This window comes from Oncorhynchus clarkii, chromosome 1 (assembly GCF_045791955.1).
Source record: "Oncorhynchus clarkii lewisi isolate Uvic-CL-2024 chromosome 1, UVic_Ocla_1.0, whole genome shotgun sequence".
Lineage (NCBI taxonomy): Eukaryota > Metazoa > Chordata > Actinopteri > Salmoniformes > Salmonidae > Oncorhynchus > Oncorhynchus clarkii.
In genome coordinates, this window is record NC_092147.1 from 43,483,505 (window position 1) to 43,508,777 (window position 25,273).

Consider the following 25,273-nt stretch of genomic DNA (forward strand, 5'->3'; position numbering starts at 1 on the left):
CAGTTTTACTAAGCTGCTAATTGTAGAGATCAAGCTAAACAGATGTATAAATTAAAACTGATTTGTTCGTGAGTTATGTTACTGTGGCGTGTCCATTTTCCATTGTAAATCTATATCCATTTCTCAAGCTTCATATCACCAGTAATATCACACAACCACACAAAGACGACAGGGATTCATTTTTAATCGCATAATGATTTATTTGGAAAAGAATCCACAAAAACATCAAACATTCATCATGGTGATATTTTTCTTAGCATGTGTTGCATGCTGCCAGCTTTTGTCACCTACACCAGTGGTTCCCAATGAGCAGTACTAAGACCTCTGGGGGTACTGGGCCTATCCACAGGGGGTACTTGAGAAGATTCATGAGACCATAGACCTACTGGTAAAAATGCACATGGGGCACTCCAGGCAGAGCAAAATTCAGTTGGTGGTACAATAACCAAAAAAGGTTGTGAACCACTGACCTACACCATACATACCATTTAAACACACATAAAGAACGTAGTCAACCAACACAATAACAATATTCACATTCAATCTACAGATTGTCTGGCAGTTTCGGTAGCTGGTTTTTAGACCCTATGTATTCCAAGTGGGAATATAGGATCTATATAATTATGTAAAACTTTGCATTGATTTCTGAAAAACTAACACGCAAGGGTCTAAGAATTTCCCTGTGAAAACTAATGGAATATACACACCCTTTAGTTTTCCATTTACAATGTATTTACAAGCCAAGAACGTATGAAACAGCATTTGATTAACAGTATGAAACAATAATATCATAATATCAAACTTAAAAACATGTAATGTACATGTATAGATTGTGGACATGAGACTTCTTCTGATCTGTCAAGTTAGTAAAAAAAAAAGATAAACAGTCATTTTAAACATACCCCTCATGTCAAAAGCTGCTGTAACCGTTGTCATAATTTGTTCAGCTAAATTCCAAATGAATTTGTTAGATGTAGCTGTTGGCTCTAAAGTAAATCTTTGATTGTCTGGCATGGTGAACTGACAGCATACCAGCCCTGATTTAATTTTTAGCTACCCTGCTTAAAAGTAAATGTTTGATTGTCTGGCATGGTGAACTGACAGCATACCAGCCCTGATGAAATTATTAGCTACCCTGCTTAAAAGTAAATCTTTGATTGTCTGGCATGGTGAACTGACAGCATACCAGTCTTGATTAAATAATTAGCTGCACTGCTACCTGCACATACACAACAATATTTAGATTTACATGTTGACATTTGTTTACATTTTTTAAATCTAGGCCTGTACACTTTTCAACATTTACATATTTGACCCATTCACCCCAGAAACACTAAACACTACCTCAAGGGCCATGAAAAATAAGGCAAAAATAACATATTCCATTGAACAAAACTCTATAAACAACTGGTCATCTTTACAAAACGTAAACATTTCTTATAAACATCAGCAAAATCTTTCCTCACATTCAAACATCTTTATAGTATTTCCCAATCACAATCCTCCCCTTGCTGAATAAATAGGAAATTAACAAAACTAGGGTTTAAGAGAAGGAATTTGTTTCCAAAAGCAGACATAACAGAAGACCTGGAGAGACACCTCCCCTCACCAACACACACACTCCCCCCACACACACACATACATACAGCTCTACCCTGTGTGACCGCTTTGTTATCTCCGTAACGAGATGATGTCTGTGTCAATTATTGCTGATTGGTACATTTACCCCTGGGATTGTAAACACAAACATATAGTGCAATGTCGAAGACATCAGTTTAGCACCTGTTTCGTCATCCCTGTGGAATTAGGTAGCCTAGGCCCTATACATAAGTGTCAAGGGGATAAGACAGTCAGTGAGGTAAAAAAAAAAAAGAAGAGTCTATAGGTATAACGAAACAGGAACTGTGACTCTGACTCCTGAGACATAATTGGATGATCTTTAGGACCCATGGCTCTTCTCTCTGGTCTCCCTCTCTGCAACAGAGTACAGAGGGATAAACAACTGCATCCATTTCTCCACATGAAGACTGCTCTTAAAGCTTTTGGAGACAACTCATGGCTTTCTCTTTTCTTTCCTCTTCCCACTCTCTCCTGCCTCTTCTTCCGCCACGTTGTCCTGCTCCTTGGACAGCGTCTCACCTCTGTGACAATGGGAGGCGGGGCGGAGCAACGTGGAGCTGTCTGAGGTTGGGGACATGATGCTAGACTTGCGCTCTGGGTCCAGACTGGAGACTGGAGAGACTGGGGATAGGGGGGTCAGGGAGGAGGACATTGAGGGCTGTGGGGAAACGGAGAGGTTAGCTCATTCAGTGTGTGTGCGTGTGTGTGTAGATTGTGTGTGTATAGACAATGTGTGTGTTTTTGTACAGTGAATACCATACCTGTAGCGAAATACTGGATATGTTGGTGTTCTCCTTAATCTTTGCAAGGGTCCTTTTGAGGCCTGTTTTCTGATGAGCCATCTCCAGAGCAGCTTTGAGTAGCTTGGGTGTCTCTGTCCGAGGAGGGATCACCTGGGCCGGCTCCTTCGGAGGCTCCTGAGGCTTCTTGTCTTTTGTCAGCATATTCCTGTAGCCAGAAACACCAAACAAATCAAATCAATCAAATCAAATCAAAATGCGCCGAATAAAACAAGTATAGACCTTACAGTGAAATGGTTCCCTACAAGCCCTTAACGAATAATGCAGTTTTAGGAACATTTGTGTTAAGTAAAAAATAGTCTGAGTAGCCATTTGATTAGCTGTTCAGGAGTATTATGACTCGGGGGGAGAAGATGTTAAGAAGCCTTTTGGACCTAGACTTGGCGCTCAGGTACCACTTGCCGTGCGGTAGTAGAGAGAACAGTCTATGACTAGGGTGGCTGGAGTCTTTGACAATTTTTAGGGCCTTCCTCTGACACCGCCTGGTATAGAGGTCCTGGTGGCAGGAAGCTTGGCCCCAGTGATGTACTGAGCCGTACGCAATATCCTCTGTAGTGCCTTGTGGTCAGAGGTCGAGCAGTTGTCATACCAGGCAGTGATGCAACCAGTGCTCTCGATGGTGCAGCTGTAGAACGTTTTGAGAATCTGAGAGTACCCATACCAAATCTTTTCAGTCTCTTGAGGGGGAATAGGCTTTGTCGTGCCCTCTTCACGACTGTCTTGGTGTGCTTGGACCATGATAGATTGTTGGTGATGTGGATACCAAGGAACTTGAAGCTCTCAACCTGCTCCATTGCAGCCCCGTCGATGAGAATATGGGGGTGCTCGGTCCACCTTTTCCTGTAGTCCACAATCATCTCCTTTGTCTAATCACATTGAGGGAGAGGTTGTTATCCTGGCACCACACGGCCAGGTCTCTGACCTCCTCCCTATAGGCTGTCTCATCGTTGATGAGGCCTACCACTGTTGTGTCATCGGCAAACTTAATGATGGTGTTGGAGTCGTGCCTGGCCATGCAGTCATGAGTGAACAGGGAGTACAGGAGGGGACTGAGCACGCACCCCTGAGGGGCCCCCGTGTTGAGGATCGGTGTGTTGTTACCTACCCTTAGCACCTGGGGGCGGCCCGTCAGGAAGTCCAGGATCCAGTTGCAGAGGGAGGTGTTTGGTCCCAGGGTCCTTAGCTTAGTAATGAGCTTTGAGGACACTATGGTGTTGAACGCTGAGCTGTAGTTCCTTTTGTCCAGGTGGTAAAGGGCAGTGTGGAGTGCAATAGAGATTGCATCATCTGTGAATTTGTTGGGGCGGTACGCAAATTGGAGTGGGTCTAGGGTTTCTGAGATAATGGTGTTGATGTGAGCCATGACCAGCCTTTCATAGCACTTCATGGTTACAGACGTGAGTGCTACGGGTCGGTAGTCATTTAGGCAGGTTACCTTAGTATTCTATGGACTATGGTGTTCTGCTTGAAACATGTTGGTAATACAGACTCAGTCAGGGACAGTTTGAAAATGCCAGTGAAGACACTTGCCAGTTGGTCAGGGCATGATCAGAGTACACGTCCTGGTAATCCGTCTGGCCCTGCGGCCTTGTGAATGTTGGCTTGTTTAAAGGTCTTACTCACATCGGCTACGGAGAGCGTGATCACACAGTCGTCCGGAACAGCTGATGCTCTCATGCATGCTTCAGCGTTGCTTGCCTCGAAGCAAGCAGAGAAGTAATTTAGCTCGTCTGTTAGGCTCGTGTCACTGGGCAGCTCGCGGCACTGCTTCTCTTTGAAGTCTGCAATAGTTTGCAAGCCCTGCCACATCCGACGAGCGCCATAGCCGGTGTAGTACGATTTAATCTTCGTCCTGTATTGACACTTTGCCTGTTTGATGGTTCGTCGGAGGGCATAGCAGGATTTCTTGTAAGCTTCCGGGTTAGAGTGTACTCCGAGCATGCCCTGACCAACTGGCAAGTGTCTTCACTGGCATTTTCAACCTGTCCCTGACTGAGCCTGTATTACCAACATGTTTCAAGCAGACCACCATAGTCCCAGGAGGATATAATTATGATCAGATTTGCCAAATGTAGAGGGCGAGGGAGAGCATTGTGTGTGTCTTTGTGTGTGGAGTAAATGTGGTCTAGAGTTTTTTTCCCTCTGGTTGTACATTTTAAAATGCTGATAGAAATGAGGTCAAATGGATTTAAGTTTCCCTGTATTAAAGTCCCCGGCTACTAGGAGCGCTGCCTCAGGATGAGCATTTTCCTGTTTGCTTATGGTCTTATACAACTCATTGAGTGTGGGTTTTAGTGCCAGCATCGGTTTGTGGTGGTAAATAGACAGCTTTAAAAAATATGGATGAAAACTCTTGGTAAATAGTGTGGTCTACAGCTTTTCATGAGATACTCTACCTCAGGCGAGCAAACCTCAAGACTTCCTTAATATTAGATTTCGTGCACCAGCTGTTGTTTACAAATATACACAGACCGCCAACCCTTGTCTTACCGCAGGTGGCTGTTTTATCTGCCGATGCAGCGTAAACCCTGCCAGCTGTATGTTATTCATGTCGTCGTTCAGCCACGTCTCGGTGAATCATAAGTTATTACAGTTTGTAATGTCCCGTTGGTAGGATATTCGTGATCGTAGCTCGTCTATTTTTGTTATCCAATGATTGTACGTTAGCTAATAGGACTGATGGTAGAGGCAGATTACCCACTCGCCGTCGCATCCTTACAAGGCACCCCGACCAACATCCCCAATATCTCAGTCTCTTTCTCCTGCCAATGACGGGGATGAGGGCCTTGTCGGGTGTCTGGAGTAAATCCTTTGCGTCTGACTCGTTAAAGAAAAAATCTTCGACCAGTATGAGGTGAGTCATCGCTGTCCTGATATCCAGAAGCTCTTTTCGGTCATAAGAGACGGTGGAAGAAGCAAGTTACAAATAATGCAAAATAAATCGAATTATTATAGTGTACTACATTACACTCTAAAAATGATGAACTTCGAGGCAGCCATAATATCAGTGGATTCCCATAAATAAATAAAGTATGTTTTAGTCACTTTTTCCTCTCTCTCACCTGGCCTTCTTGCGGAGCAGCTTCTGAGACTCGGGGTAATGCACTAAAATCTCATTGAGGTCCTTCTTGTCCAGGATGAACAGGTTGGCGAAGCCATGAGCCACTACGTTGGCTGTTCTCCTGTTTCCTCCACCCACTGCAAGCAAGCTTTCAACCCAAAGAGAAAACATTTAAGGAGGGAAAAGTACTTTTTCCTGGATAAATGTGTGCGCTTGCTTCAGCGAAATAAAGAGCACACGTCAGACTTGACATCAGGATGCTCACCTGATTTCCCCAAACACTGACCCGGACTTCAGTGTGACAAACACGGTCTTTCCGTCTGGCCCGCCCACCACCTGTACCTCCCCGGCCTTGATGATGTACATCTCCCGTCCAACCTCGCCCTGAAACACAGAGGGGCAGTCAAACAACTGGACAGATCTCCTGTTCTTTACAGTTTGCCTTACACAAAGAACAAGGAGCAGAGTGCATACAGACTGCACAGTAAACACATTGAAAAAGAGACTCGCTAGAGAGGTGGATCTAGCTTTAGCCTTTACCTTTTTGCAGACATAGTCCCCCGGGAGGTAAACGACAGACCTCAGACTCTTTAACATGTCAAAGATCATCTGTCTGTCGCAACCCTGAAAGGGAGAAGAAAGCGTTGATCGAGAAATATAGAGAGATAGAGATCTTTAAATCTTCTGTGGTCTGAGACAGCCTGAAGAGGCCCTAAGACTTACGCACCTGGAAGAGAGAGACTTTACTGACAATGTCATAGTTGACATCCACAGCGATGTCCAGCCTCATCTTGTCTGGGAGCTGGACCAGAAGCTCCTGTTCATCTGCATAGAGACACTAACAGAGTCAACACAACACAAGACAAAGCAATGCAACACAACCCAATGAAAAGTAACATGTCCCTACCCAGCATGCCCTGGGACTGCCAGGTGTAGTTGTACCAAGTTTTGACCCGGTTTTGCACGTCTTTGGGGATACGGTAGGAGGCCATGTATTTGACAGTGTTGTCCATGCATGCTCTGTAGTACGTCTGTCCGGAAGTGGCTGCACCAACCACATCTCTCATCTGCAAGAGACGGTCATTGTCCAATCAGGAGTCGACACCAATCACGACACCAATCACAACAGCCATTGACAACAGTTTAATCAGCTTATAATAGCACAAATGGTCAAATAAGGATTCAGAGCTAGATAACAAATAGTAGTCTTATTAAACAGCACATATCATAACATCTAGATATTTCATCCATAAACACTCTATCATATTTTACATAATGCACTCTCAAACACATGTATTGATAATGTGATAACCAACCTGTCCTATCATGATGGAAAAGGCAAACACTCCTACAAAGTAGTTGATGAGCTGAAAGATGATTTCAAAGAGCGTTGTGGGCTCCGGCAGTCCACCAATGGTGATCAGAGTCTTCACAGCAAAGTAGTAGCAGCGGATGTAACTGAGAAAGAAAAAAAACAGGATTACAGTGACAATTGAACGATGATAGTGTAAAGATATGAGGTTAACGAAGGGGATTCCACACACCTGTTGCCCTTTCCATCATAGACCCACTTCGTGGAGCCCAGACCTTCATACGCAGAGATCCAGTAGAACAGACAGGCGTTACAGTGGAGGCAGTACAGCAGGTAGCTGGTGGTCCGGATCACTCTAATCAAACAAGACAGAAGGAAAGAGACTGGGTTATACATACTGAGCTGCCCCTCACTTCTCTCAGAAAGACCAGGGCCTGCATTCTAAAAGTATTTCACACTAATAGGAGTGCTTATCTAGTATCAGGTCCCCCGTCCATATAATCCTATTCATTGTGATCTCAGCATGGCAATACAGATCAAAACCTCATGTTGACTGTGCTCACCTGTAAACGTAGGCTTTGGTCAGGATGGCCTCAAGACGGTCGTTGAACTCGAAGAAAGACATTACCTGGAGAATTCAGAAAGATTACGTATTTTCATCGCAGTGTGAATAACACGATTGTATGCGACACGGTCTACCCAGGTGGACCACACAGGTGGCAGGTGAGCCTTGCCTTTAGTAGCCGTGGGAAGCGGAGGAGTGGGTTGATCCCAGTTTTAAAATAGAACAATTCCAGTGGCACAAGACTGATCACATCCATCTGGAACCCAAGGAAACGCAGTCAACACAGATACGCTCAGAAAATAAACGGACACCTCATTACATCGCTTGAAAAAATTCAAAGCTGTTCAGTAGTGAATTCTGTAACATTTTCAGCTGAAGATCTACCTTGAACCGGAAAGTTTTCATGTAATTCTTTCGCATGTCCTTTTTGTCAAACTGCAATGTAAACAAAGAAAAACACATGCATCAATGCTTTTGATTTCTGTGTGTTGTATCTGGAAAATGTATTTGAGACATAAACTCTCGTCTGGCAACATGGTCTCCATGGAAACTGTCAACATGGTGCCATTTAACAACTGCAGTTATATGTGGCCTTAAGCTGGCTGAATCACCACTATGTCGCCACTGCGGACAAACTGCAGGCGGGGCTGGAAGACCATGATATCCAGGATGTAGATGAGGTCACACAGGTAGTCGGCTAGCAGCCACAGGTAGATGTTACTAGGGGTCTGGTAGGGGAAGGCCCAGCGCATCGGGATCAGCCACACGTTCCAGTTCCACGCCAAGGTGACGAAAAATAGCCACAGCACATAGACCAGATCTAGAGAGAGAGAAGCAGTGTCAACCCCCCAGCAATGGCTGAAGTCCCCTAAGCACCATCCCCACACTTCAAAAGAAAGAGCAGGTACAGTACCAGTCGAATGTTTGGACACCTCCTCATTGAAGGGTTTTTCTTTATTTTTACAATTTTATACATTGTAGAATAATAGTGAAGACATCAAAACTATGAAATATTACATATGGAATCATGTAGTAACCTAAAAAATGTTAAACAAATCAAAATGTATTTTCTAATGGAGATTATTCAAAGTAGCCATTCTTTGCCTAGATGACAGCTTTGCACACACTTGGCATTCTCTCAACCAGCTTCATGAGGTAGTCACCTGGAATGTATTTCAATTAACAGGTGTGCCTTGTTCAAAGATAATTTGTGGAATTTCTTTCCTTCTTAATACATTTGAGCCAATCAGCTGTGTTGTGACAAGGTAGGGGCGGTATACAGAAGATAGCCTTATTTGGTAAAAGACCAAGTCCATATTATGGCAAGAACAGCTCAAATAAGCAAAGAGAAATGACAATCCATCATTACTTTAAGACATGAAGGCCAGTCAATCCAGAACATTTCTAGAACTTTTAAAATTTCTTCAAGTGCAGTTGCAAAAACCACCAATTTAAATGATGAAACTGGCTCTCATGAGGACCGCCACAGGAAAGGAAGACCCAGAGTTACGTCTGCTGCAGAAGATAAGTTCATTAGAGTTATCAGCTTCAGAAATTGCAGCCCAAATAAATGCTTCACAGAGTTCAAGTAACAGACACATCTCAACATCAACTGTTCAGAGGAGACTGCATGAATCAGGCCTCCATGGTCGAATTTCTTCAAAGAAACCACTACTAAAGGACACCAATAAGAAGATGAGACTTGCTTGGGCCAAGAAACACAGCAATGGACATTAGACCAGTGGAAATCTGTTCTTTGTTCTGAGGAGTCCATATTTGAGACTTTTGGTTCCAACCGCCATGCCATTGTGAGATGCAGAGTAGGTGAACAGATGATCTCTGCATGTGTGGTTCCCACCTTGAATCATGGAGGAGGTGTGATGGTGTGGGGGTGCTTTGCTGGTGACACTGTTGGTGATTTATTTAGAATTCAAGGCACACAGCATTCTGCAGCGATATGCCATCCCATCTGGTTTGCGCTTAGTTGGAATATAATTTGTTTTTCAACAGGACAATGACCCAAAACACACCTCCAGGCTGTGTAAGGGCTATTTGACCAAGAAGGATAGTGATGGAGTGCTGCATCAGATAACCTGGCCTCCACAATCACCCGAACTCAAACCAACTGGGATGGTTTGGGATGAGTTGGACCGCAGAATGAAGAAAAGGCAACCAACAAGTGCTCAGCATATGCGGGAACTCCTTCAAGACTGTTGGAAAAGCAACTGGTTGAGAGAATGCCAATAGTGTGCAAAGCTGTCATCAAGGCAAAGGGTGGCTACTTGGAGAATCTCAAATATAAAATATATTTTGATTTGTTTAACACTTTTTGGGTTGCTACATGATTCCATATGTGTTATTTCCTAGTTTTGATGTCTTCACTATTATTCTACAATGTAGAAAATAGAAAGAAAAGAAAAACCTTGAATGAGTAGGAGTTCTAAAACTTTTGACTGGTACTGAATGACAGGATCAACATTTAGGTCACTGAAAGATCAACCCATTAACCACTTGGTGGAGCCAAACTAACATTCTGATAAAAGGAAGTCTACACAGGAAATGGCAATAGAGTTGGAGTCGAAAAGGGAGGAGATGAAGAGGGTTGACTACAAGATTAGGAGCAGGGAGGAGGAAAGCAGGAGGATGAGAGAGGAGGGTTAAAGGAGTAGAAGAGGAGGTAGTGTATGCTCGGCGGAGGGGGAGCTCACTGGTGAAGGGGTCGATGCTAGAGGGGAAGCGGTACTGAAGCAGGGCTCTGATCCAGCGAGGAGGCGTCACCTTGCAACACAGTCTAGACTGGGGTTGCTGCTCCTCCATCTCCCTCTCAGGGGAGGCTGGTTGTGCTTCCTCCTCCGGCTCCTCTGGAGGCGCAGAAGGAGGTGTTGGAGCTCTCGCAGGGGCTGCAGGTGAGACAGAGAAGAGACTCACAGGTCAGAGGTGAAAGGTCAGGTTAAAGGGATACTTGAAGTTAAAAGTAGCATATCGTTAGCTTAGTGTAATTGCTGGAAATCTCCAGGAACAACTAACCAGCTCCTCACAAAAGCAGGGAAATATACCATCTAACTACACCAAAGCTGGGTGGTTGGTCATTTATAGTCTTACAAAGCTATACATGGTAATCTATATTTTATCCCCTTCCTCACTCTGTTCAGTTGACACAGAGATGTATAGAGATCGCAACGTTGTATCTGTCTCATTATGGCGTCCGTGAGAGCACGGCCATTGAGATAGACAAAACGTTACGATCTCTTTACATCTCTATGCGACAACGGGACAGAATGAGGAAGTGGAGAATCTCGTTCCTTAGGATTATCAGTAAAATTATCGAATTGATAAAATATAGATTACCATGTGTAGCTTTGTAAGGCTTTAAATGACCAACCACCCAGCTTTGGTGTAGTTAGAAGGTACAGTGCCTTGCGAAAGTATTTGTCCCCCTTGAACTTTGCGACCTTTTGCCACATTTTAGGCTTCAAACATAAAGATATAAAACTGTATTTTTTTGTGGAGAATCAACAACAAGTGGGACACAATCATGAAGTGGAACGACATTTATTGGATATTTCAAACTTTTTTAACAAATCAAAAACTGAAAAATTGGGCGTGCAAAATTATTCAGCCCCTTTACTTTCAGTGCAGCAAACTCTCTCCAGAAGTTCAGTGAGGATCTCTGAATGATCCAATGTTGACCTAAATGACTAATGATGATAAATACAATCCACCTGTGTGTAATCAAGTCTCCGTATAAATGCACCTGCACTGTGATAGTCTCAGAGGTCCGTTAAAAGCGCAGAGAGCATCATGAAGAACAAGGAACACACCAGGCAGGTCCGAGATACTGTTGTGAAGAAGTTTAAAGCCGGATTTGGATACAAAAATATTTCCCAAGCTTTAAACATCCCAAGGAGCACTGTGCAAGCGATAATATTGAAATGGAAGGAGTATCAGACCACTGCAAATCTACCAAGACCTGGCCGTCCCTCTAAACTTTCAGCTCATACAAGGAGAAGACTGATCAGAGATGCAGCCAAGAGGCCCATGATCACTCTGGATGAACTGCAGAGATCTACAGCTGAGGTGGGAGACTCTGTCCATAGGACAACAATCAGTCGTATATTGCACAAATCTGGCCTTTATGGAAGAGTGGCAAGAAGAAAGCCATTTCTTAAAGATATCCATAAAAAGTGTTGTTTAAAGTTTGCCACAAGCCACCTGGGAGACACACCAAACACGTGGAAGAAGGTACTCTGGTCAGATGAAACCAAAATTGAACTTTTTGGCAACAATGCAAGACGTTATGTTTGGCGTAAAAGCAACACACCATCCCCACTGTCAAACATGGTGGTGGCAGCATCATGGTTTGGGCCTGCTTTTCTTCAGCAGGGACAGGGAAGATGGTTAAAATTGATGGGAAGATGGATGGAGCCAAATACAGGACCATTCTGGAAGAAAACCTGATGGAGTCTGCAAAAGACATGAGACTGGGACGGAGATTTGTCTTCCAACAAGACAATGATCCAAAACATAAAGCAAAATCTACAATGGAATGGTTCAAAAATAAACATATCCAGGTGTTAGAATAGGCCAAGTCAAAGTCCAGACCTGAATCCAATCGAGAATCTGTGGAAAGAACTGAAAACTGCTGTTCACAAATGCTCTCCATCCAACCTCACTGAGCTCGAGCTGTTTTGCAAGGAGGAATGGGAAAAAATGTCGGTCTCTCGATGTGCAAAACTGATAGAGACATACCCCAAGCGACTTACAGCTGTAATCGCAGCAAAAGGTGGCGCTACAAAGTATTAACTTAAGGGGGCTGAATAATTTTGCACGCCCAATTTTTCAGTTTTTGATTTGTTAAAAAAGTTTGAAATATCCAATAAATGTCGTTCCACTTCATGATTGTGTCCCACTTGTTGTTGATTCTTCACAAAAAAATACAGTTTTATATCTTTATGTTTGAAGCCTGAAATGTGGCAAAAGGTCGCAAAGTTCAAGGGGGCCGAATACTTTCGCAAGGCACTGTATATTTCCCTGCTTTTGAGAGGAGCTGGTTGGTCGTTCCTGGAGACTTCCAGCAATTACACTAAGCTAACGATATGCTACCTTCAACTTCCTTCAAACTGCACTCGGAGACATACAAATGGTATCCATGAGTTCGTCTGACTCTGGGGAAGTGGAAAAAAAGGAAGTATTTGCGGAAGTATTTCCTGATGCGGCTCACCTGTGTGTGACCGGAGGGCCCGAGCTGTGCTGTGTGTGGCTGTGTGTTAACATTTGGAAATAAAAGCTATTGTAACCCTTCACAACAACTGTCTTTTATTAGCCATGGAGTGAATTACTTTTCGAAATGCCCATTTGCTTTGGGAGTATTACTATTCTCTTTTGACATTAGCGCCCCTATTGGTAGTATTGTTAAACAGGCTCATTGTTCGTAACCCATGTGTGTTTGTAACTGTATCTGTCTATGTGTTGCGAGTGTTGTGTATATTGAGCACATGACCAGAGTGTAAACGTGTTACACACAGGCAGTGGGACTGTCATCATCAGAGTCATCTGGGTCTATGAGTTTCTCTTTGGCCCTCTCTGTCCTCTCCTTAAACATCTTGACCAGCTCCTGTAGGCGCTCGTTCACCACGTAGCTGGCCTGGCTAGCGGACGACGCAGGCCGCTCCTTTAGCCTTCAAACACAAAACATCCATGGGTTAATTAACACGCACGCGCACACACACGCACACACGCACACACACACACACGCACACACACACACACACACACCTGTCCCAAACACTTTGCCTGACATCACACATCACTGTCCTTCTGAAGTAAATATGAACAACCCACAGTCCCACACGGACTCTTCTTATGTTGGTGTGAATAAAAGCACAGATAAACTGGAAAAATGTCTCCCACACACTTCTAAGTGTCAGAATTTCAGTCAATACGACCTTTCTAAAAACATTCACTGGTGCTATGAGAAAGGTCATTCTGACCACATTGTCGACGCCCACTGGCCAACACATTTTGTGCAGGAGACACATGAATCTAGCAAACAGTGGAGATGTCGAGGTATCACTATTCACCCATCGTCTCCACAGAGGATGCTGGACTGGCTAGGCCACGCCCTCACTGCGGTCTCAGTCTCCTCTTCATCATCATCCTCACTCTGAGAGTGCAGGTTCTTTCTGTGGAGGGGAGGCAGGGAACAACACTGAGGCACAGTAGGAAACTACGCACAGAACTGATCCAGAGACAGATGGAGAGGAAAGACCAAGGCTGCTCACATTTGGACCCTGCCCTGTTATCAGAGTGTTCCCCGCAGTCTTGGCCTTGCCATGGGCATTACAGTCTACACAGGAAGGGAAATACAGTATGTGGAACATGATCGAACATGATAACATTATGTTGGTTTAACATGCATGTACCCTGAATGAGGCCCTGAACTATCTTGAGCATCAGCTCTTTTAAGTATACTGTAAACAATTATTAAAACTATACAGAGAGGCACACAGGTTAGGATGAGGTGAAGGAGTGGCGCGATGCAGTCTGGGGGAATTGTTGATGATTGGACAAACGGTGACTTGTGGATTGATGGATGGATGGATCCTTGACGTGACAATGACTGCATATCTTACATCTTCCTGGGATTCTTCTCACTAGGTCAGCCCATGGTTCCATCAACAGGGACAGAGGAGTGTGTGAGAGTGAGAGAGTGCGTGAGTGTGTGTGCGTTTGCTTGTGGAATAACTCCAATGGTTGGGGAAGAGAGGAGGATGAAGCAAATCCGAGAAACAGAATGAAGTAGAAGAGGGAGAGAATCCTAATCACAAACAATCACCAAAAGCATTCGTATAGTGAGTCACAGGACAGACGACCAGATGCCGCACTGAAGATGCAGCGCAAGATACTCCTCATCTGTTGATTGACTATTAGTACTGACATGACTGACAGCCATAGCAGACAACAGAAACACGGAAGAGAACAAACACATCACAACATGAGACAGAACAGAACAGCGCAACGCAATACAAAGCAGAGCAGCCGAACAAAGAACTGCAAACACAGGTGAACATGCTATTGAGAGACACAGCCAGTAGAAGGAGAGGTAAAGAGACACTACACACAATGTGGATGGGGCTATCCACAAACAAAACAGAGAACACTGCACTTTTGAAATACAGTCTAAGACAGGGAGCATCAACTGGATTCAGCCGCGGGCCGTTTTTTCCTTGAGCGGATGGTCGGGGGGACGGAACGTAGACTACAAATTGGACACAAGAGGTCCGAACAGACATAATATTTGACTAAAACATAATAATTTCAAACTTTCCTTACATTTGTATATGATCACGTGTCTCTCTGCTATGTGTGGGAATACTTGGGAACAGATTTCTTTCATTAAAATCACTTGGAGCTGATTTCCTGGTGTTTTTACAGTCTATTATGTCACCCCCCCCCCCCAAGAAAACACATTATTTTTATTTAAAAAATTTGCTCAGAAAACTTGGAGGCCCAAATAAAACCACCCGCAGGCCGCCAGTTGGGGAACCCTGGTCTAAGATCTACTATAGTGTATTCATGCTCCGTTCTTACTCTTTATCGGCAACTTTGCTGTTTTAGCCAAACACATAGGAGAGAAAAAGAAAACATACATTTAGAAAATATAATTATAGATTGGGAAATAAATCAATTCAATGGTAGTAGAACTAGTATAGTATTATACATTACTTAGACTGCGGTTATGTGTTTAGCTACTTTACATTTATACAATACCCTTATTCCAAGTGGAAGCAATTTAATTTGGGAGTGTGGGCTCACCTCTGGCGGCTGGCTTTGGACACTCTGGGTACGGTCAGGGTCTTGAGGTTGGGGTCCTGGGGGGTGAGGATTTGGCGAATGTGTCGACGATGCCCCCCTCCGCCTGAATCCACGTCCTCCACGTTGACAGCAGGGTGCACACTGAGCCTGGAGCTCGCTGGGGAAGAAACAGGAACACACTAATTTGACTCAACTATTCTCCAGGGATGTTATGGGGAAGTGGAACACAGCTAGTAATGATGCTGTGGTAAACACATGCTAGACACTAAACAGGACACTACAAGAGGCCTATACTCTGACTCTTCCTCTGTTGTTCAAGTGCCACTTGAAGGCTTACCTATCACAAAACAGACATTACCTATCACAAAACAGACATTACCTATCACAAAACAGACAGCTGAAACTAATTTATAAGAACAAAAACAAAACAAAACACACAAAGAACAAACAGAGTAGACAATTTAAAGCAAGAGCTTCCTGGAACCACAGGATCCAAACAACAACAACAACAACAACGAACGCAGTGCTAGTGTCAACAACGGACGACAACACAACATAGCCCAGCAGATCTAAGCACGGCACAGCACTGAACGTGGCAGCATGCCAGAGCGGGACGTCTGTGGGCTGCCGCTGAATCACCTGAGGATCGAGCGAACGTGGGGTCGTCCTCGATGTGGAAGGCGGGGTTGGAAAGCCCTGACAGCTGCCTGGACAGGCTGATGGGGGGCAGTTGGGGGTAGGAGGGCACGTTGGGCATCTCCAGGGTACTATTGGGGGAGGACGGGGAGGGGGTGCGGTGGTGGAGGGGGACCTGGCGGATCAGGTGGTCCATCTCCAGGTCAAGATTCTGCTGCTGCTGCTTAGGCATCCTGAGGCATAAGGCTGTTCAGGCGGTTCTGCACGTTGGCGTAGGATTGTCCTGCTCGCTGAGGTATGTTGTATATCTGGCTGGGGATATTGGCCAGGGTTTGGGGTAAGTTCGATAACTGCTGGGTTAGGTTGGTGGGTAGACCGGGTAACTCCTGAGTTATTTGAACTTGGAGCTGCTGGGGCAGTTGGGACATCATTTGGGGCAGTTGAGAGATCTGTTGTGGCAGTTGGGAAACACGCTGGGACATTTGGGTGAATGGCCGAGTGTACTGGGAGAGCTCTTGGGCGAGTTCTGGTGGGAGAGAGGGCACTAGCTGGGTGACCTGGGAGGTGAACTGGGAGAGATTGGTGGGGAGCTGGGGCATGGGGGGAAGTTTAGGAGGGGTGATGTTGTGCTCTTTCAGCAGGTTGTTGAAGCTGTCGAGGCACGCAGGCGCGTGGGGAACACGCATGAGACAGCTCTTTACTGCATCACAGCTGGCAGGGACTGGGAGGAGAGCACAATACCGTCAGTCAGGCAGCACTAGACAACACTCATCCTAATTAGGGCCGGCCCTGGGAAAAATCCACATAAGCGGTCACTTAGGGCCCGGCCGCTAGGGGGCCCCCCGAAGCCCTCCTCAAAAAATATATATAAACAGTCAGGCCCATAATTATTGTCACCCTTATTTATATTTACAAAATAAATAATACAACAACTGGCAACCAGATGTTTGTCTAAAATGTCCTGTTACTGGGTGAACTTGACCTTAACAAGGGCGCCAGGACCAGATGTTTGTCTAAAATGTCCTGTTACTGGGTGAACTTGACCTTAACAAGGGCCCCAGGACCAGTGGAAGCGAAATAGCTCCATAACATCAAAGATCCACCACCATATTTTACACTAGGTATGGGGTTATTTTCTGCATATGCATCTTTCTTTCGATGCAAAACCCACCACTGGTGTGCGTGGACAAAGAGCTCTCTCTGACATGAATGTCAGCTGACCATGGTCAGATGGTTATGAAAATAGAGGTCTTTGACACACACACCAATGGTGGGTTTTGCATCGAAAGAAATGTACATATCAGTACCTACACACAATATCTAGGTCTAATACATAGTACAGTGCACATTTCAATACAATATATATAAAATGGCTGTGTCTCTTCACAGTCCCACCTGTTGTATAATGATATTTAAACAGTTTCCACTCTTCATCTCCTCGTTATCCATAAGCAGATCTGCTATCCTGTATAATCATCAACTCGATTTTGGCAAATATAGGAGATATCTCATTCGTTGAAGGAGTATATCTAGCAATTTTGGTCAAAGATAGTTACTCTATCATTACTAAATATCAGTTTAATTTACTCTGAAATCTTTACATAGTGGCGCAGCCAAGCCAACAAAGTGGCACTGCGCCACTCTTATTTCGGGAGAACCCTGGCATAGTGACCATATCTTGGTTTTAAAAACTTTAAATAGGCACTTTGCTGTAATTCCCGGGACGCTCTGGATAAATATGAATTATTCCCGGTATTGAAGCTTGGTAGAGTTTCGGGAAAATATGAATCCCTACACTGTGAGAGATAATGAATGCCGGCATGCACGCAGCACGCACGCACACATACGCACACACACATGTGGTGGTCAATGCATTCTCCGCAGATAATGGATTGGTCAGGTCCATCATGGGACTAGCGACTTTCAAACCAAGAAACACAATAAATTACAATATTCCTTTACAAACATAAACACAACCGTATTATAATGAACAAATACTTACCACCACAGCCACCCTCCTCTGCAGTCTCCCCCTCCTCCTGCAGAAACAGTAAGCAGAAAAGAGGAACAGGAACAGCCATGAGTGACTGAACAACAGCAGGGAATAGCATTTACTGACAGGTACCACAGCTGCACATGCCCCAGGAGAAACCATTGCTGTGACTTTACCTTGGTAGCGGTGTCAGGTGCAGTTCTGTCCTCTGCCCCCTCTGCTTTCTGTGGTTGTTGGGTCACCGGTTCAGGTGCTACTTTGGCATCCTGGGCCTTTGGTTTAGGTTCAGGCTCTGCTCTCTTGACTGGATCTGGTTCTGGGCTAGGAGGAGGGGATGGAGAGGCCCTTTGGGACTCTAGCTCTTCCTGGGGCTCTGGTTCAATGTCGGGTGATGCAAAGTCGCGCTCTGACTGAGCAGCACTCTTTGCTGCATCCACTGGTTGCTCCTTAGCAGGACACACCTGACACCTACAGTACATGGGCAGTTAGGGCTACATTAGAGAAATATGCACACAGTGATATGAACACAACAGAAACGTTTCTCCCTGATGATCATAATGCCTCCCCCCTATAACCACCTAACACCATATCGCATAGGTAGAGCAACAACAAAACAGCCTACTAATACCCTGCATTATGTAATCAACCTAGCAACCAGTTCAGTAGCCAATCAAGATAATTCCATAGAAGAAATAAATGTACAGTTTGGAATAAACAAAACATATTTTCAGACATTTAGTTTGTTGCCAGTAAACGGTTAGCAACAGGTACATAAGTGTTACATCTGGGTCAAAAACATTTCGCATAATATGGACAAGGCATCCTTGACAGGCTAATTACAGTACTCACTTGGACACTCAAGATATTTCGAAGTGCATTATGTAATAGTATCCCTCCTAAGACGCATCTTTGCGACATGAACGAATACGTTGTCAAGTCTGCAAATGTTCTGCTGGCTTTAAAAATGTTGAAACAGAGAGAGAATCGTCTCCCTCAATGGATTCAACTCGAGACAAAACCTGCGCCATCCTTCACCCGCGTCGAAGCGGAAAAATAGGAAGTGCGCTCTGTTACTAAGGCAACCGTCGAGAGGGGACCATTTTGCCAAGGGAAGCGATGTGGTTTCTATGAGGAGGAGGATACAAATGACGCTAAGCGGGCATCCACGAGAGATTTGGAACGAGCCTGGACAAGAAATGCTCGATGTGAATGTGATTACACAAATTGTTGTTGATAAGCTAGTTTGCAGTGAATTATGGCAGGGTTTCCCTAACTGGGTCATGAGCCCCCCTGTGCACGTTTTGGTTTCTGCCCTAGCAAATACCTAAATAATATGACACAAAGCACTTTCTCAGGTCCTGCAGAGGAAAATGTTTTACATTGGTGTAATAAGTTACCAATTTACAGTCCAAACACATAGCCTACTGTTGTTGTTTTTCACGCTGAGAAGCATTGAGGCGGCTAGTGAATTTCACAAAGGGAATGTAGAACCTTTATGGGCATATTCCGCTCTCTTTGTTCCGGTTACACGCTTAGAAAAAAAGGTTCCAAAAGGGTTCTTCGGCTGTCCCGATATGAGAACCCTTTTTGGTACCAGGTAGAACCTTTTTGGGTCCCATGTAGAACCCTCAAAAGGCTTCTTCAAAGGGTTCTCCTATGAGGACAGCTAAAGAACCCTTTTAGGTTCTAGATAGCACCTTTTTTTTCTAGGAGTGTATGAGTAGGTATATCTTACTCTGTCATCTTATTCTTAGTGTGCTCCACCTCACTCTCCTCCTCCCGTAGCATGTGTAACCTGTTCAGGGCATGACATGGACACAGATAAGACAAACATAGCCCTTCCTCCCCTCACATACGTGTACATGCATATAGGGACTTCACACGTTTATGGCCAGTTGTCTCAAACCAGGACCTCAAAAAATGTTACATTTACTTCGATATAAGTCTAGGGGTGCAGGTGGTTGGATCTAGCCTATACATTCTCTCTGGAGTAAGCAGTGGACCCTGAGGAGGTTGAGGCCTGAGTGACAACTTACTCTGGGTCCTCGTCTTCTTCCAGAATGGCTTCCTGGCTGTGAATGGAAAGCTTGATTGATTGTGCCTCTTGCATCTGCCTGATGGCCGTCTCAGCTGTGTGTCTGGCCACCTCCTCCGCCATTCGCACCAAATCCACACGCTCCTGGGTCATCCTGCAGAGATGTGCACGTTCTGGGATATCACTAGTATGTCATGTGTAGCACCCAAGTTAACTTTATTGAGCTAATTGTATTACTCCATCAGACTGGGGGAAAAAACAATCTGGTTAACTCTATGAGAAGATATGCAACTTTGGTTGGATCACCATAACCCGACTGAATGTGTGAATTAGTGACTGTGTGTAAGCTTCTGTGATATTCTACATAAATATTTGATCTTGTCTGACTCCTTCCTTACCGTTCCTCCATGGTAGCCATAGCTACGCCCTCAGCCTCTCTCTTGATGCTCTCTATGAAGGGAGTCCACCTGCCCGTCTGAGTCTCAGCATCCTCCAGCGATGGTGTTGTAGACTCTGGCACATTTGGAAGAGTCTGTTCAGGCTCTTCTGGTTTCACTGGTTGTTTTGGCTGTGCCGGCTGTGACTGAGTCGTCTGTGATGGCTGTGTCGTCTGTGCGGACTTAAAAGGCTGTGGTGGTTCTGGCTGCATAGCCTTGGATGGCACTTCCTGATTCAGATCCTTCAAGTCTGCTTCTACTACTTCCTCCAGAACCAGATCCACTGCTTTGGGTTGTTTAGAGACTGTGGGACAAGCAGCCACACAGTAGGTCACTGTCTTTGTCTGGACATGACATGGCACCCAGAGTCAACATGTTAATGTGAAGAATCAATTGGGTTGGAGGTGTAGCATTTGAATTGAGGGAAATATTTGAAACTTACAATTGAAATATGACATGCTCTTATTTTATATTCCATTTAAACGCAATACGCCCAAAGGAATACTGTGCAAAATGTTTTGTTGAATTTCATATCATCAATCTCTTAACATGACACATAATATTTCATATGACATCTTTATTCTTTAAAAAAATTATATTTCACATGTTTTTATACTGTCAGCCATACTGTTATGTCATCATTTATAATCTATTTTATAATAGCTTGATTGCCTTGACAGTGTTTGTCAAATCGTCTCTGGTGGATTTCACTAAAAGTCAATTCAATCAAATCAAAATAAATAACATTACAACTTTAGGCCACATAGTTCAAGGCGATGAGAATAGGTCACAAGGGCAAAACATGTCGGGTTTTTTGTGTGTGTGCGCTTTTTTAGTGTCATAAAATAATCTCTCGTGGCTTAATTTTTTATGTGAAATTCTGCCACAAGCATACCATACAAGATGGCAGCTTAATATGGTATTTTTCATGTACAAAAACTATGAGTATCAATGTTGTCTGATAGCTCTATGTGTCTGTACGCATTTTCTAATATAATCCCTTAATGTATCCAAATTGTTGCAAAGATTACTTCAATGAAGACAAGACACCATTTCTTGCTACATATCGACAAGAGTTGAATAACTGACATCAACAGACAAAACAGTTAATGTTAATAAACTGACATACACTGACTAAATACATTTCAAATCAAACAAAAATATCTGAAATCCATAAAGAAAGGGGAGTTCAATTTCTTTTCAAGTAATGTCTCACAGCTACCGGGTTGATCAGTTGAGCTGTATAAATGTCCACAATCATCTATGTCAGTAGGATAAGATGGACTGAGTTAGGGTCTGTCTAAAACGGACCAACAGAAGATGGACTGAGTTAGGGTCTGTCTGAAACAGACCAACAGAAGATGGACTGAGTTAGGGTCTGTCTGAAACGGACCAACAGAAGATGGACTGAGTTAGGGTCTGTCTGAAACAGACCAACAAAAGATGGACTGAGTTAGGGTCTGTCTGAAACAGACCAACAGAAGATGGACTGAGTTAGGGTCTGTCTGAAACAGACCAACAGAAGATGGACTGAGTTAGGGTCTGTCTAAAACAGACCAACAGAAGATGGACTGAGTTAGGGTCTGTCTGAAACAGACCAACAGAAGATGGACTGAGTTAGGGTCTGTCTAAAACGGACCAACAGAAGATGGACTGAGTTAGGGTCTGTCTAAAATGGACCAACAGAAGATGGACTGAGTTAGGGTCTGTCTGAAACAGACCAACAGAAGATGGACTAAGTTAGGGTCTGTCTGAAACGGACCAACAGAAGATGGACTGAGTTAGGCTCTGTCTGAAACAGACCAACAAAAGATGGACTGAGTTAGGATCTGTCTGAAACGGACCAACAGAAGATGGACTGAGTTAGGGTCTGTCTGAAACAGACCAACAAAAGATGGACTGAGTTAGGGTCTGTCTGAAACGGACCAACTGAAGATGGACTGAGTTAGGATCTGTCTGAAACGGACCAACAGAAGATGGACTGAGTTAGGGTCTGTCTGAAACGGACCAACAGAAGATGGACTGAGTTAAGCTCTGTCTGAAACAGACCAAAAAAAGATGGACTGAGTTAGGATCTGTCTGAAACGGACCAACAGAAGATGGACTGAGTTAGGGTCTGTCTGAAACAGACCAACAAAAGATGGACTGAGTTAGGGTCTGTCTGAAACGGACCAACAGAAGGAGAGGGTTACGGTCTCTTCGGTTCTTTAACACTTTATGGAATATAGAAGAAATAGTCAAAAATACAATTAAATAAATGAAATAGAATGTGAGTCTATTATGTGATTTAAGATCTGATTTTATTTTGAACTGGGACATCAGTTTGAAGGGAAGAGAAATGTAAAAAAAAATAATGTTAAAAAAATAATAAACACTTACTATTCTGCACAACTTCAACGTCATCTCTTGATCTCGCGACAGGCTGTGGCATCTTGAGGCCGAGGCCCGTCACAAACCAGCCCACGACACTGTGGTACACACAGAGAAACACCTTACTAACGAGCCAAAAGGAACACAGAAACTTACAAACAGACACATACAGACAGCTGAGCCTACATTGAGACAGGAGTCGCATAGCGCTCTCGGGTGAAACTTACTTGGAGTTTTGTGAGTCCTCGTCACCTTTGAGAGACTCAGGAGGTGGCGACAAAACTGAGAGGAAAGGAGAAGACAGGTGTACAACAGTAGCGTAGATGTACAGCTTGTAGATTTAGATTATAAGGACCAGTTTCCTGGACACAGATAAAGCCTAGTCCGGGACTAGAAAGTTATTTCAATTGAGATCCTCCACTGGGTATGCTTCTTAGTCCAGGACTAGGCTTAATCTACACTGAGTGGACAAAACATTAGGAACAGCTGCTCGTTCCATGACATAGACTGTAAGCTATGATCCCTTATTGATGTCACTTGTTAAATCCACTTCAATCCGTGTAGATGAAGGGGAGGAGACAGGTTTAAGAAGGATTTTTAAGCCTTGAGACATGGATTGTGTACGTGTGCCATTCAGAGGGTGATTGGGCCAGACAAAAGAATGAAGTGTCTTTGAGCAAATGGGGTATGGTCGTAGGTGCCAGGCGCACCGGTTTGAGTGTGTCATAAACTGCAACACTGCGTTTCCTGTGTTTATCAAGAATGAACCACCACCCAAAGGACATCCAGCCAACTTGACCCAACTGAGGGAAACATTGGAGTCAACATTGGCCAGGATCCCCTGTGGGACGCTTTCGACACCTTGTAGAGTCCATGCTCCAATGAATCGCGGCTGTTCCGAGTGCAAAAGGGGGTGCAACTCAATATTAGGAAGGTGTTCCTACTGTTTGTACAATCAGCGTATGTCCAGGTAACCGGCCTCAAACATTTAAACTCTGACTGTACCTTTGTCAAGAGATGACCTCTTGCTCTGAGCCTTACTCTGGGCCTCTACGTAACCTGCAGGGAGCATCACAGGCTGAGGAATAACATTCTTAATCCAGTTAACCACTCTGCAACGCAAGACAGACAGGGAGGAAGAGGAAGAAAGAGAGGGGGTAGAGAGAGAGAGAGAGAGAGAGAGGGGGGTGGGAGAGGATTAGGATTAAGACAAGCTTTGTCAGCAAGTAAAGGTGGATTTGGCTGTGGATATGTGACTGTTCAGTGAGGTAAGGATGGAAGGCAAGGTGTGTGTGTGGGGGGGGGGGGGGGGGGGGTCTCTGTGTGACTCACTTGAGGGGGAACTGTGGTACCCGATCCTCTTCCTCATCGTCTGAAAAGATCTCCACCACAGGTATGTGTGGGAGGGGCTCTGCGTCTAGACAGAAAATAGACAGCATCAATAGCTAGTTATAAGTCATCCATAATAAGTCAAAGAAGTTACAACACAAAAAATGGGATTGCTGTGTGACAAATGTAAACATATACCTGGCACATCTTTCATGTTATAAACCTGAAAAAAAGAAGCCAGAGTCACAAATGTTCATTTTTACAATGAAGGTTATATGGAATATTTACCACATTACTGTTTTGATCATGTTATGGTGTGTTATTACATGATAATAGTTTAAAATGCTCCTCTGATGTCCAGTTATGTATGTCAGGGTGATGTTTTAAAGGAATTAGGAATCTACCGATATGATTGTACCCATATCTGTACCTACAAATTTGAAACTTTTTTTTCACCACAGGATCTGGAATATGTGAATTGTGTGCAATTTATAGGAAGGTGCAAAAGAATGCTGTTCAAATGTTCAGAACAATGTTTTCGTGTCATAATCATTATTATTATAATGTATCCTTTTGCACATGTCTGTAAGATAAGGAGTAGATTTCATCAATCATTGATATCATTTGTCCAGAACTTCACCATTTTTTATTCTATCCTTGAATCCTTCAACTGAATGTTTGAACGCATGTGAAGCTTTTTGAGCAAATGCTATGGTGGATTGATTGCCGACTACTGATTGTAAGACTACTCAGACTACTCAGGGGGTAGATGGGTGTCCTGCCCAGATACAGCCTGTTATTTAGCTGTACTTACACATGGCTCTGCGATATACTCTTCGTGCGTCTTAAGTACATAAAGGAACATAAAGTAAAAAAAAAACTCGTTACGGGGATTAGAAAAAGAAACTCCAGCAAAATGGCATTTTTGTTATGTCATATATGAGTAATCAGCACCCCCTCCTGTCTGAAAGCTGAACAATAATACAATTGAAACTACAGCAGGCGGACCTCGGCAGAGCCTGGGAAGCCATGTCCACTCCGTTTTAAGAGGGCTCGATGCTTTTAAAACTAACAGTAGGCCTACTGTAAAAGGAACAGTTAAATGGAGTAGATACTTATGAGATAATGGCGAGAGGAAGTCGGCAACGTCTTAACACCATGGATATCGTAACAGATTATTACATTTCTAAACCTCTCTCGTGGTATTACGTTGCTATCGCGTCTCACCCACAGCTCTCTGAAAGCCCTGTGACACCATTGGCTTTGATTAAGCGAGTTATTCAAAAGCCTGTTACACCAT

At 44.0% G+C, this 25,273-nt stretch overlaps 1 protein-coding gene across 1 annotated transcript in view; it reads right to left on the reverse strand.

Moving 5' to 3' along the window:
* Window positions 1-186: 186 nt before the first annotated feature.
* Window positions 187-25,273, reverse strand: part of LOC139407605 (cyclic nucleotide-gated channel beta-1-like) — a 29,129-nt gene continuing 4,042 nt past the window's right edge. The window contains exons 8-35 of the mRNA XM_071151435.1: window positions 24,172-24,196; window positions 23,977-24,061; window positions 23,650-23,756; window positions 22,872-22,926; window positions 22,654-22,742; window positions 20,236-20,578; window positions 19,839-19,991; window positions 19,538-19,597; window positions 17,979-18,270; window positions 17,812-17,848; window positions 15,174-15,330; window positions 14,949-14,966; window positions 13,439-13,540; window positions 12,882-13,036; window positions 10,067-10,258; window positions 7,970-8,178; window positions 7,743-7,793; window positions 7,528-7,614; window positions 7,357-7,421; window positions 7,026-7,148; window positions 6,798-6,939; window positions 6,389-6,548; window positions 6,209-6,306; window positions 6,022-6,105; window positions 5,747-5,865; window positions 5,483-5,629; window positions 2,382-2,568; window positions 187-2,278 (exon numbers count right to left, since the gene is read on the reverse strand). Of these exons, the coding sequence (XP_071007536.1) occupies window positions 2,054-2,278; window positions 2,382-2,568; window positions 5,483-5,629; window positions 5,747-5,865; window positions 6,022-6,105; window positions 6,209-6,306; window positions 6,389-6,548; window positions 6,798-6,939; window positions 7,026-7,148; window positions 7,357-7,421; window positions 7,528-7,614; window positions 7,743-7,793; window positions 7,970-8,178; window positions 10,067-10,258; window positions 12,882-13,036; window positions 13,439-13,540; window positions 14,949-14,966; window positions 15,174-15,330; window positions 17,812-17,848; window positions 17,979-18,270; window positions 19,538-19,597; window positions 19,839-19,991; window positions 20,236-20,578; window positions 22,654-22,742; window positions 22,872-22,926; window positions 23,650-23,756; window positions 23,977-24,061; window positions 24,172-24,196 (3,567 nt within the window). The 3' untranslated portion in view covers window positions 187-2,053. The remainder of the gene's footprint in view (window positions 2,279-2,381; window positions 2,569-5,482; window positions 5,630-5,746; window positions 5,866-6,021; window positions 6,106-6,208; window positions 6,307-6,388; window positions 6,549-6,797; window positions 6,940-7,025; window positions 7,149-7,356; window positions 7,422-7,527; window positions 7,615-7,742; window positions 7,794-7,969; window positions 8,179-10,066; window positions 10,259-12,881; window positions 13,037-13,438; window positions 13,541-14,948; window positions 14,967-15,173; window positions 15,331-17,811; window positions 17,849-17,978; window positions 18,271-19,537; window positions 19,598-19,838; window positions 19,992-20,235; window positions 20,579-22,653; window positions 22,743-22,871; window positions 22,927-23,649; window positions 23,757-23,976; window positions 24,062-24,171; window positions 24,197-25,273) is intronic.